This window comes from Phodopus roborovskii, unplaced genomic scaffold (genome assembly GCF_943737965.1).
Source record: "Phodopus roborovskii unplaced genomic scaffold, PHOROB, whole genome shotgun sequence".
Taxonomy (NCBI): domain Eukaryota; kingdom Metazoa; phylum Chordata; class Mammalia; order Rodentia; family Cricetidae; genus Phodopus; species Phodopus roborovskii.
The window spans coordinates 36,633-49,934 of NW_026125287.1; the positions used below are offsets into that span (position 1 = coordinate 36,633).

General features: G+C 39.4%; 1 protein-coding gene across 1 annotated transcript; it reads left to right on the forward strand.

Moving 5' to 3' along the window:
• Positions 1–883: 883 nt before the first annotated feature.
• On the forward strand, positions 884–13,086 carry LOC127234024 (secreted frizzled-related protein 4-like). Its single transcript, XM_051200729.1, is given in 7 exon segments — positions 884–1,354; positions 2,492–2,572; positions 2,656–2,721; positions 4,510–4,708; positions 8,376–8,439; positions 12,738–12,816; positions 12,819–13,086. Coding segments are annotated over 7 exon segments (1,047 nt in total). The 5' UTR covers positions 884–909; the 3' UTR covers positions 12,932–13,086.
• The last annotated feature ends 216 nt before the right edge of the window (positions 13,087–13,302 follow it).

The following is a 13,302-nucleotide window of genomic DNA, read 5'->3' on the forward strand; positions in this document are numbered from 1 at the left end:
CCCTGGCAGTTCTAAGTTCCTGGAACAGGCACAGACCAAATGCCTGGTAAAATCTGAGCCAGAACTAAGCCCAGTGGCCACAAAACAACATTAGTAGCAACAACAACAGCAGCAAACCCCATACAACCCAACCAGAGCAGGTTGGGGGAGGCTTATATAAACTGCCCTGCCAGTTTTGTTGCTGGTTCCCACACCTACTTCGCTGGGCTGGACTTTCTAGTGTCTCACTAAACGGCACCTCTCTTGCCCCCTACCGGAAAGAAAAAGCAAATGTCTCCACATTAAAGGGTCACGTAGCTCCAACTCTATACTTAGGGAAACTTTAAAGCCAGCTGAGCAAAGAGTGTTTTTCTCTCTTCAAAGTCTTCCCTGTACCGTCTTGTATCAAGTATCCTAAATGACGGAATGTAAAATGTTCCTTTTCTTGATCTGAAGAAAAAAGGACTAGCCATCCTAAAAAGGGAAGGACTTTGGGGGAATGCAGGATTGAAGACCTTGACTGCTCAGCGGCAGAGATGATGTCACCACTTCTGCACAAGAGGCTGGGGGGGTGGAGCAGCAGATCTGGGAGCCGACTCTGCGCTTGCAGCTGCCAAGGCTGCTGAGCCCACGTCAGGGGACGAGTCTGGATAAATAGGGTCCCGCAATGGCCGTGTCCGGCTACGCTCCGAGCTGCGGGGTCCGAGACTGGAGCTTCCTGAGCAAGTTGGAGCTCTGGAAGCTGAGTGCTGGCGTTGCTGGTGCTCTGTGCGCCCAGGGGCGATCTGCTGCCAGACCCCAGAACTCCCCATCAGTGCGTACTGGCAGAAAAGCTCACCGGCTGCTACTCCTAGGTGAAGAGATAGGAAGAGCAGGGAGACTGGAAGAGAAAGGCGCTTCCTGCCAACAGCAGCTCCGGAGGACAGTGCCATGCTCCTCTCCATCCTTGTAACTTTGTGCCTGTGGCTGCACCTGGCGCTGGGCGTGCGCGGCGCGCCTTGTGAGGCTGTGCGCATACCTATGTGCCGGCACATGCCCTGGAACATCACTAGGATGCCCAATCACCTGCACCACAGCACGCAGGAGAACGCCATCCTGGCCATCGAGCAGTACGAGGAACTGGTGGATGTGAACTGCAGCTCGGTACTGCGCTTCTTTCTCTGCGCCATGTATGCACCCATCTGTACGCTGGAGTTCCTACACGACCCCATCAAGCCCTGCAAGTCTGTGTGCCAGCGAGCACGCGATGACTGCGAGCCCCTCATGAAGATGTACAACCACAGCTGGCCAGAGAGCCTGGCCTGCGACGAGCTGCCCGTTTATGACCGTGGAGTGTGCATCTCGCCTGAAGCCATAGTCACTGATCTTCCAGAAGGTAAGACAAAGAGGAGGTGCCCTGGGAAAACAAGGGAGTTCAGGGGCTGGCCAACATATCATGTGAGAACCAGGTGGCCTCGCGTACAGCTGACCAGCTCCTGTTCTGTCACAGTTCTCTGAGCCTTGAGGGAGGGTGGAATGCAGGAAAGATTACCTCACAGGGATTTCTCAAGGCATGGAAATACATCAGTGCTCCTTAAAGGACTCAGGAATAAATTTGCTTAGGGGTAAACCATTCCAATGTTTTTATTTAAGGTAGATAGCAGAAACAAAAGCCACAGCAAACCGATATTACTGTGGGTGTGGGTCAGTGTTAAGCCCGTGTCCATTGCCTTAGCTAATGCTTCAATCAATGGTGGTTAAAACACTCTCAGTGCTGACTGCAAGTTCTTTCTTAAAGTACAATAGTGATTCTCATTCTCCTGCCAGGAGTAAAGTTAATGAATGTAGTCCTCCTGGAACTCAGATGAACTCCATTCTGTTCCTATGTTGTGGTCACTGAGCCCAGTATGTGGCATGTTGGCTACTCTGACCACTGCGTCACTTCCCGCTTTTCTCTTTCCTAATATTTTACTGCTTTTGTTGGAAGGAGCATTCTGAATTCACTTCTTGAAATGAAACCTGAGAACAGCATTGCATTATTTCACCGAGGTTTCTCCTAAGTTATATCATCAACTACTTAAAGAGACCGGTTCCATGATGTGACTCAAGGGGACTGGTGTGATTTGTGAGCCCTGCTTTAAACTTGTTTCTTACTAAGAATATTGGGGAAAAAATTAAATTAGACAATTGTTTAAATCCCATAACTGCCTGGAAGTTATGCTTAGTTTTGGTAGTGCAGCTTCAGACTTGTTTCTCTGCATGGCAGTAAGAGGTGGCAATGTGGAAATAGTCTGTTTATTCTGATTGGAGAACTGCTACACGTTAATTTGGAGCAAGAGTATCAGGATGGCTAGGATGGGTGTGGGTATGAGATTGATCCAGGTTGGTGTCATGGGTGTTCGTTCACATCAAGTTTTGTTTGAGTAAGCAAATTCTTGGCTCACAGACTTATTTCTGAAGCCTGAATGTCACAAGAATCTGAATGAGGGGATCCAGTCATCAACTACACAGCATGGCCCTGTTTGTGTTTCAGATGTGAAGTGGATAGACATAACACCAGATATGATGATGCAGGAAAGACCCTTTGATGCTGACTGTAAACGCCTGAGCCCTGGTGAGATATCCTCAGATGCCCCTTGCTTTGTGCCCAGAGTGATGTCTTTCCTCCACTTCCCATGTGCTTTATGTCTCTTTTAGATCGGTGCAAGTGCAAAAAGGTGAAGCCAACTTTGGCAACATACCTGAGCAAAAACTACAGCTATGGTAAGTCTTTTGAAATCATTTGCTTTTGGCACTTGGCACACCAAAGCACTGAAATTACATCAGACTGATGTTGTAGTCAAAGAAAGGAGATGATGGATTTTGTTGCTGTTATTGTTGTTAATTATAAGGTTTCTGGAACTCTCAACAATAACCATGAAGCTTCTTACTTTTCTGGGTAAATCAAAGAAAAAACAAAATAAATTTCTCATACAAGTTTCAGTGAAAACTACTGTGTAGAAAGTGGCAGAGGGCCATTGTTCTCTTTCTCAGTTATCTTACTACAGGAAGGATGAGAGGGTTCAGACCAGGGTTTAATTATCTGAAGACCACATGATGAAGACCTGACCAAGGATCTTTTTCCTCATTAACAGTTAGAGATGTTTAACCCTACTCTCTTTTACTTGAAAAAACCATTTAGTACTTCCTCCAAAGGAAAATCAAATCAGTCATGGTATTTTAAAAGTTGTAAATGTTTTTAATTCCACTATTATAAATTGAACTTAAATTAAATTGTGTTCTTTTAACATATGTGCTTGAGATCTGATGCAATTCAATTGCTTGCACCAGCACATATATGCATCCACCCACACATGACACATAAACAGACACACACACACAAGAAAAAATAAAACAAATCAAGTCTCCACTTGGGCTACTTCATGTTATTGCATTTCTTAAATTATTTCTCCTAAAATAACAAAAACAAAATAGTAACAAGAAAAGTATAATTTATCAACTTGGTTTTCATATTTTACCTGAAATTATTTATCAGTAAGAAGCTGTATGTTATCTATCACTTAAGAAAGTGGGAGATATAGAACTCTAGAAAATTAACCTGCAGTTCAGCTGTCATATTTGAGAGGCACAAATAACCAATATGAACAACTCAACAACAGAAATTTTGATTTTCTTCTGAGAAGCTTTCTTTCTTGAAATGTGTTCCTTGTAAGTATTGTCTTATTCTTATCTGTTTTATTCCTTGTCTGCCAACATCCAGCCCGAGACTAACCTGAGGCTATCTAACCCCTGCTACCATTATCTTCCAGACGCTATGCTTTGGAGGCACCTTGGCAATGAATTGCTCAGTTGATACGTGTTTGGCTCCTCCTCAGGCCAGCTTTCTAGGATGTAATCCAAAACATACCTGTTGAGATAATTAGCAACTCCACTACAAGTGCTAAATAGCAAGGGTACAAAGAATCTGAAACTTAATACTTGATCAAAGGTGGTGACCCAAACATCCACCTGTAATAACAACCTCATCTCTCTCACCCCGGGCCATTACTGCCAGTTGGTGAAATGAATGAACTGAAAACAGCAGCTTTCAGAGAGTACTTGCATTTGGAAAATATTAACATTAGGTCTCAGGCTGTCTAAATATTCAGAAATGAGTTCAGCCTGGACTATAGGAGGATGTTTGGTGGTTAGATAAAGCCAGCATTCTGTGGGGACCTGGCTGTTATGGCTGATGGCCATTCTCCAACTCATAAAAGGGAATGTAGAAACAGATAAAAATGAAGTTTGGTTGACCTGTAAGTCCAGGCTAATACTGGCCTTCTAATTCCCTTTTTATTTTGAGATATGATTCATGAATTTTAAAACAATGTTGAAAAAATAGGATGTTTTGCATTTAGCAGTGTGGGCTTTCTGTCTGCACTTGGGGTGCTTGGACATGACCGTAATTATAGGAGTAATGCTGTAAGAGAAACTCTGGATTTGGCCCGAAAACACTGTCTCTAGTTCTCCCAAAGGCTTCAATAATGCACTTACTTGAGTTTTAAATTACAGTTATTCATGCCAAAATCAAAGCGATCCAGAGGAGTGGTTGCAATGAAGTAACAACAGTGGTGGATGTAAAAGAGATCTTCAAGTCTTCCTCACCCATACCTCGAACACAAGTTCCCCTCATCACAAATTCCTCCTGCCAGTGTCCGCATATCCTGCCCCATCAAGATGTCCTCATCATGTGTTATGAGTGGCGTTCAAGGTAGGATCCAAGGAGCAGAAGAATTGCATGTGGAGCATGCATCACTTAGCAATCATGGTTTTTTAATTATTATTACTATTATTATTATTATTTTACTTTATATATCAATCCCAGTTCCCTCTCCCTCCCTCCTTCCCTTCCTCCCTCTTATCCTCTCTCCCCCTTCACATGCACCGTGACCACCCTCCCCTCCCATCCCCCACACCCATTCCACATGTAGGGCTATGCCACCCAGATGGGGAGATGGGGGCTGATCTCCAAAACATACAAAGAACTCAAGGAACTAGCCAACAAAACACCAAATAACTCTATTAAAAAATGGGGTACAGAACTGAAGAAAGAATTCTCAATAGAGGAAATCAAAAAGGCTGAAAGACACTTAAGAAAGTGTTCAACATCCTTAGCTATCAGGGAAATGCAAATCAAAACAACTTTGAGATACCATCTTACTCCTGCCAGAATGGCTAAAATTAGAAACACCAATGACAACTTCTGCTGGAGAGGATGTGGAGAAAGGGGAACACTCCTCCACTGCTGGTGGGAGTGCAAACTCGTACAGCCATTTTGGAGATCAGTATGGTGGTTCCTCAGGAAAATGGGAATTAGTTTACCACAGGACCCGGCAACCCCCCCTCTTAGGCATATACCCAAATGATCCACATTCATGCAACATAGACATGTGCTCAATTATGTTCATAGAGCATTATTTGTAATAGCAAGAACTTGGAAGCAATTGTGGTTTTAAAGAACAAAGCAATGCCAGTTGTCATTGAAAAAATATTTTAGTACTCCCAAAGTCCTTTTGTGCACCAGGGATACATCCTGATTCTACTATCAGAGACCCCTTAGACTGCCAGGCCTTCCAACTGAGACCCATTTAAATGATCCCTCCAGGATGGCATCACCCTACATGTGGAGTGGGGAGGGGGGAATGGGATGGGAGGGTGGCCATGGGGCATGGGAGGGTGGAAGAGAAGGAGGGAGGGACAGAGAGGAAACTGGGATCGATATGTAAAATAAGACAAATAAATAAATAAAAAGTTTTAAAAAGGAAAAAGCAAAAAAATATTTTAGTAGATGCTATATTTCCTAAAGATAAGTTTATTCATTTTCTGAATATTCTATATTTCCAGTTAATAGAATGAGGGAAATATAGAAATATATTTAGAATCTTTAAAAATCTATTTCAGAATTCATCAGGTGAATTAAATTACATCAGTAAGTAAATTATATTGAGTAAGAGCAGTCGTTTTTAAGTCTTATCAGTCTCAGCATTAAGAGGTCTGAGTTTTAAAATACCATCCAATAGCTTAGAGTCTAACTAGTAGCCACCTTACACTAAAGTTCTGCATGTTTCCCTAATGTGTACTTTGAAGTGCCTTTCATAGGACGTTGCAAACATACAAATAGACGCAGAAACTTCAAGATGTCTCTGAATCTGAAAACATAATGTCAAATTAAGTAACTACAAAGCAAAGCATAATTGAACAAATTCACACAAACCTCTTCTCACTTCTTTCCTTAGCTATTTGTTCATACATCAGTACATTTCTCAGAGCGTAGAGTTGAACTTTTGGGCTCACATTTTAGGACAGACCCCATAACTTGCAGTAATTTTATCTTGAAAAATCACACTTTTATACAATAAGCCCCCCCCTTACAATTCTCTGGCATGCATGCTTATTTGTTGCTTCTTGATAAAGCCTAAGACTCCATCCCTCTAAACTTAAAAAGCAAATGCATCTTTGAAAATGTCATCATTTCAATGCCTAGCTGTGTATTCAATCAGTTGTTGATACCTCTCCCGTAGTGCTGCACGTTCTTAGCTTTCAAGCCATCCTTCCACTTACAACTGTCTCTCTCAAGATACGTTCAGTGCTTCTGGACTCATCTCTTCATTATGTTTACATGTGCTGTAACAAAGCAGGGTTCATTTGGGGACATACTAGGCTATTAGTCATTCAATTTTTTTTCTGGGCAGACAAGTGGATTATAGACTTATCCAATGCAACTATTTTTGGATGACAGGGATTCGTGTAAAATTTTTTAAAGTAATTAGATATCTATCTTGAAGAGACACAAAACTGACATAAAGCTACTCATTTTGAGACTATGTAGTTCAAGAACAGATACATAGATAAAGCAAAATAAATACTTTTCCTTTATTTTATTTACTCCAGTGCCAAGGATTGTACCTAGGGCCTTGAGTGCTCAATGAGTCAAGCTGTCTATTGTGTATTTAAGCCTTCAGCCCTCACATTATTTTTATTTTAAGACAATGTCATACAGATGGACCTTGAACTCATCCAGTTGCCCAAGCAGACCTCAGGATTGCAACTTTCCTCATCAGTCTCTGTTCCAAATGTCAGGAGTTATAGGCATGTGAAAAGCAGATCCAATTAAGGGAAATATTCTTGAAAATAATTAAAACAAATAAAAGAATATTTTATTATGGAAATGTGATAAAACAATAGCATATGAGTATATTAATTACAAATACATTTATTTGTAGAAATATTTTTTTCACTGTATTAAGAAACAAATTTAAAATGGATTAATTTGGTCAACATTTTAAAACTATGATCAAAAAGGACAAAATTAGATGATTAGAAATATGATGCATGAAATAGAAGGTGCTTTATAAGTACAAAACCAATGTAAGAATTTGCCAGGGAAAATGTCAGTGTACATTTTAATTGGATGATATTATGTGTACAACAGTCACAAAAACCAATAGAAAAGGGTATGCCTCTGTAATGGATATCATGAAGATGGAGATATTGTTTTCTAAAAAATTGCCATTTAGAGTATTAAGAACACAATAATAAATGTATGCTTAAATCTATGTAGAAAATTTCCCTAAGTACAAATAGTAAGTACATTAAAATTTACCTTTGTAGTTCTGAAGCTCAAATAAACAGAAGATTCTACTTTTAATTAGTGTTTTAGTGTTAGTGAATTAGATGAAAATGGGGCTAGTTTTTAAATGATCGGTACTCTATTAAAAATCTTTTTAAAAGATTTATTTATTTTTGCTTTATGTGTGTGGCTGTTTTGCTGCATGCATGTCTGTGTACCTTATGTGTGCCATTCCCACAGAGTGCATTATTACGCCCTTTGGTACTGGACTTAACTGTTGGTTGTTGGCCTCTGTGTTGTACTGGGAACCAGACTCAAATCCTCTGCAAGAGCACCCAGTTCTCTTAACCATTGCACCACCTAGCAAAACATAAAAACAAAAGGCCCTTTTGGCCCAGTATTCTAATTTCATAATCCATCTAAAGGAAAACAGTATCCCAGTGCACACTAGCTGTGCAAGGATATGCAACACACTAGGAGTAATGTTACATAAACAAATACAGAATGCAGATCAACTAAGTGGATATCCATGTTGTGCTATAAATAGTTTATAGCTTATTTTGTGGTATCTAATCATCCCAGATACCAAATATAACATTGAAAAGAAATGTAAAGTATGATTTATATATGGAGTGTAATCAGAAAAACATATAGGAGCAAGAAAAATCCATAAATTATCAATAATAGATACATAGTTATGGGGATAAGAGTTATCTAAAAACAAGTATGATTTTCTATATTGGAAAATATTTTACTTTTGTAATCAAAATGTAATTGCCAAGAAATTTATGTTTTTTTTTCCCCCTAGGATGATGCTTCTTGAAAACTGTTTAGTTGAAAAATGGAGAGATCAACTTAGTCGAAGGTCCATAGTAAGTATAATTAACAAAATGGAGGGCATGGGTAGAAATGACTGTAAGAAAATTCTACAAATTGGGTATTGTCCCACAATGTCTTCTCAAGTTCTCACAAGGGCCAGTAATGGTGAGAGCACCTATCTTTAGAATGTACAGTTGAGAATAACACCTAGTTTACTTGGAATTGTTATGAGAAACTGTAAGGAGTAAGGTTTTTCTGCTCGCTGCTGGTCTGGTCCCGCCGCCACGCCAGCCCCAAATAATGCACAGAGACTCTGTATTTGATATAATTCTGTTGGCCCGTTACTTGTTTCTTATTGGCTAGCTCTGTCTTAAGTATTAACCCATTTCTGTTAATCTAATATTTCCACGTGGTTTTCTTACCAGAGAGCAAGGGGCCAGCGGTTCTGTTCTCTCCAGACTCTCCATCTTGACTCCTCTTTACTACTTCCTCTTTCCTCCTTGTCTCCTAGTCCCGCCTATCTTCCTTTCCTATTGGCCAATAGTGCTTTATTCATTAACCTAATGACTATAACAAAGAGTGGTTGTCTTAGAAGAACAGGCACATCATTTTGTTAAGGGATCATTATTCCTCCCATCTCTTTAGTATGTCACCAGGTGAATCAGATTTCCAACGGAGTGGAAATCCTACAGAGTGGACTGCTACTAACCAGGTGATTGTCTGATACATATAAAAAAGAAGCAATAACTTGCAATGTTTGAATCTTTGAAGCAGATTGAGATTGGAATTTCATGTCTTTACTCAGATACAGGAGGCCTAAGGAGTGGCAAAGTTGATGCTAATCTTTCTAGTGTTCGCAGGGAAATGTAAGGTAGCCCCAAAGATATCTATAAGGGAGGGATTCTTCCTTGAACATTCATTGAACTGGAACATTCCTGTCTCAAAAGCTGAGACCCTAAAAGATTTTGAGATAGCCTGAAATTGGTGACTAGATACCACTTATTTTCACCACCAAAATCCACAGATCCAATTCCAAAACTGAAACTGTTTCCCAGAAGTGCTTTAATGTCTGAAGTTTCAGTTACACCCACATGGACAGCATCCAGGCAAGAATGCTCATTTAGGAGAAGACATAAGCTTGAAGAGCTTCCTCCTGGCACTTCTGGCCTCTGACCAGGACAGTACCAATGACCTTTTTAGCTGGGAACAATGACTGAAATGGAAGTGCTCCTTATGGCTCTCCTGCCCTAAAAACTACCTAACCCAGATTATTCTTCTGTTCTCCCCATCCCCTCTCTAAAGAAGTATCTCTAATAGTCTTTAGGGAATCCTGTCCAGATCTGGGGAAGTAGAAGTTTCCTTTCCTCTCTGTTTATCTTCTCTCTTGATAATAAACTTCTATCAAGTCTTTCACCAGGAGAAGCTTAGGGACTATTTTTTTGTTATCATCCTACCTAGCTTGCTTTTGAAATACAAAGAAAAAAAGGAAATTTTATATTTGAACGTGGGAATCTGAAATTGAAAACTCATGCCTTTTAATTTAACAGGGATTTTCACTCAAGTCTAAGTCCTGTATCTGGAATGCTCATTCATTAACTCATGCAAATGTGAAGGAAAATAGAAGCTCATGCCTCAGACTTACATATGGCATGCATTTGCATATGCATGAGTGTGTGCAAGTACACACACACACACACACACTCATACACCTTATTTTACATTAAATCTGTCTCTATACTATTTATATTTATACCCATTTGCTGAGTCCAAATATATCTGACCATTTTTTTTTAATTCAGCCAAGTATTTTTTAGAAAGTATTCTTAAGTTATACTCCTTAAGACTTTGCAGCAAAGCTGAACTATGGTGGAAATCCTATACAAATACTCAGTCTTCCCAACAGCAATAAATTACAATGGCAGAAATATAAGTTGCTGACCTCCCAGTGTGAACAAAAGTTGGGTGTGAATGATGGGAGGGAGCTTTGATTAGAAATGCTTCTCTTTAAGAATGCAGAGAAACAGCTATGTGTAAAGTTTCTCCTGATGTTTATCCACATAAAACACAAGAGGATTTTCTTCAATGAACAAAAAAGAAACCCCTATGTTTCATATTTATACTGAAAGTTATAAATGCTTAATGCATCTCATTACTACAAGTTTACTGGGTCCTTTTTACTTAAATAAATGAAGGCATTTTTTTTTTTAAAATAAAGAATGAGCAATCTTTAATGTGAAGAAGAATTTAGTAATTTTAGAATATCAAAGTGACAAATGCACTGTGTGCAGCTCTCTTTAAAAAAAAATACCAGCATACTGTCTGAGTTGGATTGCATGTGTAAGAGTCAGGATCAAGGACTGGTGTCCTTGATGTTTCTCAATAGGGAGTAATCCCAAACTGTGAACCAGGACAGAAGCAGCATCCTTGCATCCTTCATTATCTTCCTGGAACATTTCCTCTAGAAACATCTCCAAAAGTAGAATAGGCCCCGGACTAAGGAAAGACTTTGATGGGACAGTCCTCACTAGCTCTTAACCTCTGACCCTAATTATTTTTAAGAAAATACTAGTTGGCATCTCCCATCAAGAAACCATTACTCAACTTCATAGTTAATGCGGTTATATGCAAATATAAGGTGCCAGTTATTTCCAGTTAAATTAGGCATTTTCTTTCTTTATTGTACTATAACTTAGTTAATACAGTAAACAGTATAAAAATTCAGTGTTCATTGGGGTTAAAATAAACATATAACTGCAGGCATGCAAATACTTGTAAAACTAACCATATTATGCTGCATTTAAAATAATGTAAGCTATGTCTCTAAATAAGCAAAAACAAAAGAAATTCATTTGTGGTCAAATGCATAATTTTAATGGTGATATCATTATCACATTGACAATTATGTTAGAGCTAAAATATTCTCCCCACCCTGGATGAAAATCATCTGCAATTAAAAATGTTAATTTGTTTAGAATTTTTAAAGCACCCTTGATCCTCAAAATAAATTTAGACATATTGAGGAGAATTTATATTTTAGTTTCAAAAAAATAAATCACTCCTGTCTAGTTTTTCAGTTTGGATGAATAAAAATTTTTAGGCAAGACAAAGGAATATACAAAGAATTAGCTTAAGGAGAAAACAGCTGAATACTGAGCACGCCTATAAAATAGAACCAAATACCATTGTGTCAGGCATGTGTTAAAACTCCCATCAGCGACTTGGGAGCTACTTGGCAAGTGTATTCACTGTAAAGACACACAATATTTTGGCAGAATTGCATTTCTGGTTCCCAAGACAAAATTATAATTGAAAAGTCAATGAAGAAAGGAATTCAACCGCTAATCTCCATACTCCACACATAAGTGTACATACACACTAAAATAATAATTAAATAAAAATATAAATAAATAAGCAAATACATATGTAAATACAAACATGCATACATCATACCACAACTTTTGCTCTCAGGGAAAGCAAAAGAAAGATGACATTCCACAGTGGTCTGGGCACTTGGGTCACAGCAGATCCCCTTGGTCTGCTTCTCTGTGTCTCATGATTTGTTTTTTGTTAGTTAGTTAGTTAGTTAATTTTTTTTACCTGCAGACAATTTAAAAAAAAACATAACAATACAATAAGACAAATGTTTATTATAGTAAATAAATGCAATAATTTTATTCTTGATATCATCACATTTTACTGTGCCTATCATACTGTTAAACTTTACCATAGGTATATATATATATATATATAACAAAAGCCACAACATCTATATTGTGCATGGTCAGCATTGTGCACATGGGGTCTTGGAAGAGACTGTAAAGAAGGGGGAACTACTAGTTTTATTTTCCTTTGGGTATAGGTAATTATTTCAATGTAGTAAATTGCTGGCTTTGCAGGGAGATTACACAGATTCTTGCTTTTAGTGATAGCAACACTACTTTAGAATGCTTTGTTGTGTAGAGATGCTGTATTCTGAGGCAGAACATCCGAAGCAACACTGTGACAGGCCTGATCTCTACAAATAGTCGGAGGAATGAATTCTGACAAGAACTTTTAGCTGCTCTATGGACTCTGCAAAAAACCTCTGTGTGCTTGTTTACTGGTTGTGACAAGGGTGCCCAGATGATCCTGTGAGCTTCAAAGAAATGAGTTGAGTATTTAGACTTTGCATATGGAGCTCTTTCCAGTCACTGGATATTCATAAGTGCCCAACATTGGGAGCCTAAGGTAATCGCCGCGATATTTCAGGGGAACTGCACTAATGTGAAACCTCCAGGGCTAGTTCTTGCATCAGTTGAACAGCATAAAAGGGTGGCATGTATTTGATAGTTACATTTGCATTGCCTCCCAGCAGTGGGAAGAGAGGCTCCGTGAACAGCAGAAGACAGTTCGAGACAAGAAGCAAACAGCCAGCCGCACCAGTCGCAGTAACCCCCCCCCAAGCCAAAGGGAAAGCCACCCGTTCCCAAAACTGCCAGCCCTAAGAAGAATGTCAAAGCAAGAAGTGCCCCCAAAAAACCAAACCCAAAGAGAAGTACAAGCTAATTTCTTCCTGAAATGGAGCCACACATACAGGGTAATAAGGTACTGCCCAGGACAGCCTACAGGAGGCCGCACACCACTTGCCTTGAGGACTCACTGCAGTTCTCTTCATAGACACACCTTGCAGCACTTTTTAAAATGATAGCTTCAGCTTTCCTCTTTAAGCATACAGCCCTGTTGGTGATTGGTCCTCTGGTGTGGAAGGTGTAAAAGGGAAAGCTGGCATACAGGTTTTTGCATTCAGAGTGACATGTACACATGCTCTGTGTGACCTTCATGGGGCAGGAAATGTGCTTCTATTTTGAGAGTTTGACCTAATATGTACATTGTAAAGCTCACATACTATGTCAAACAAAATACCTTTTTGACAAAAA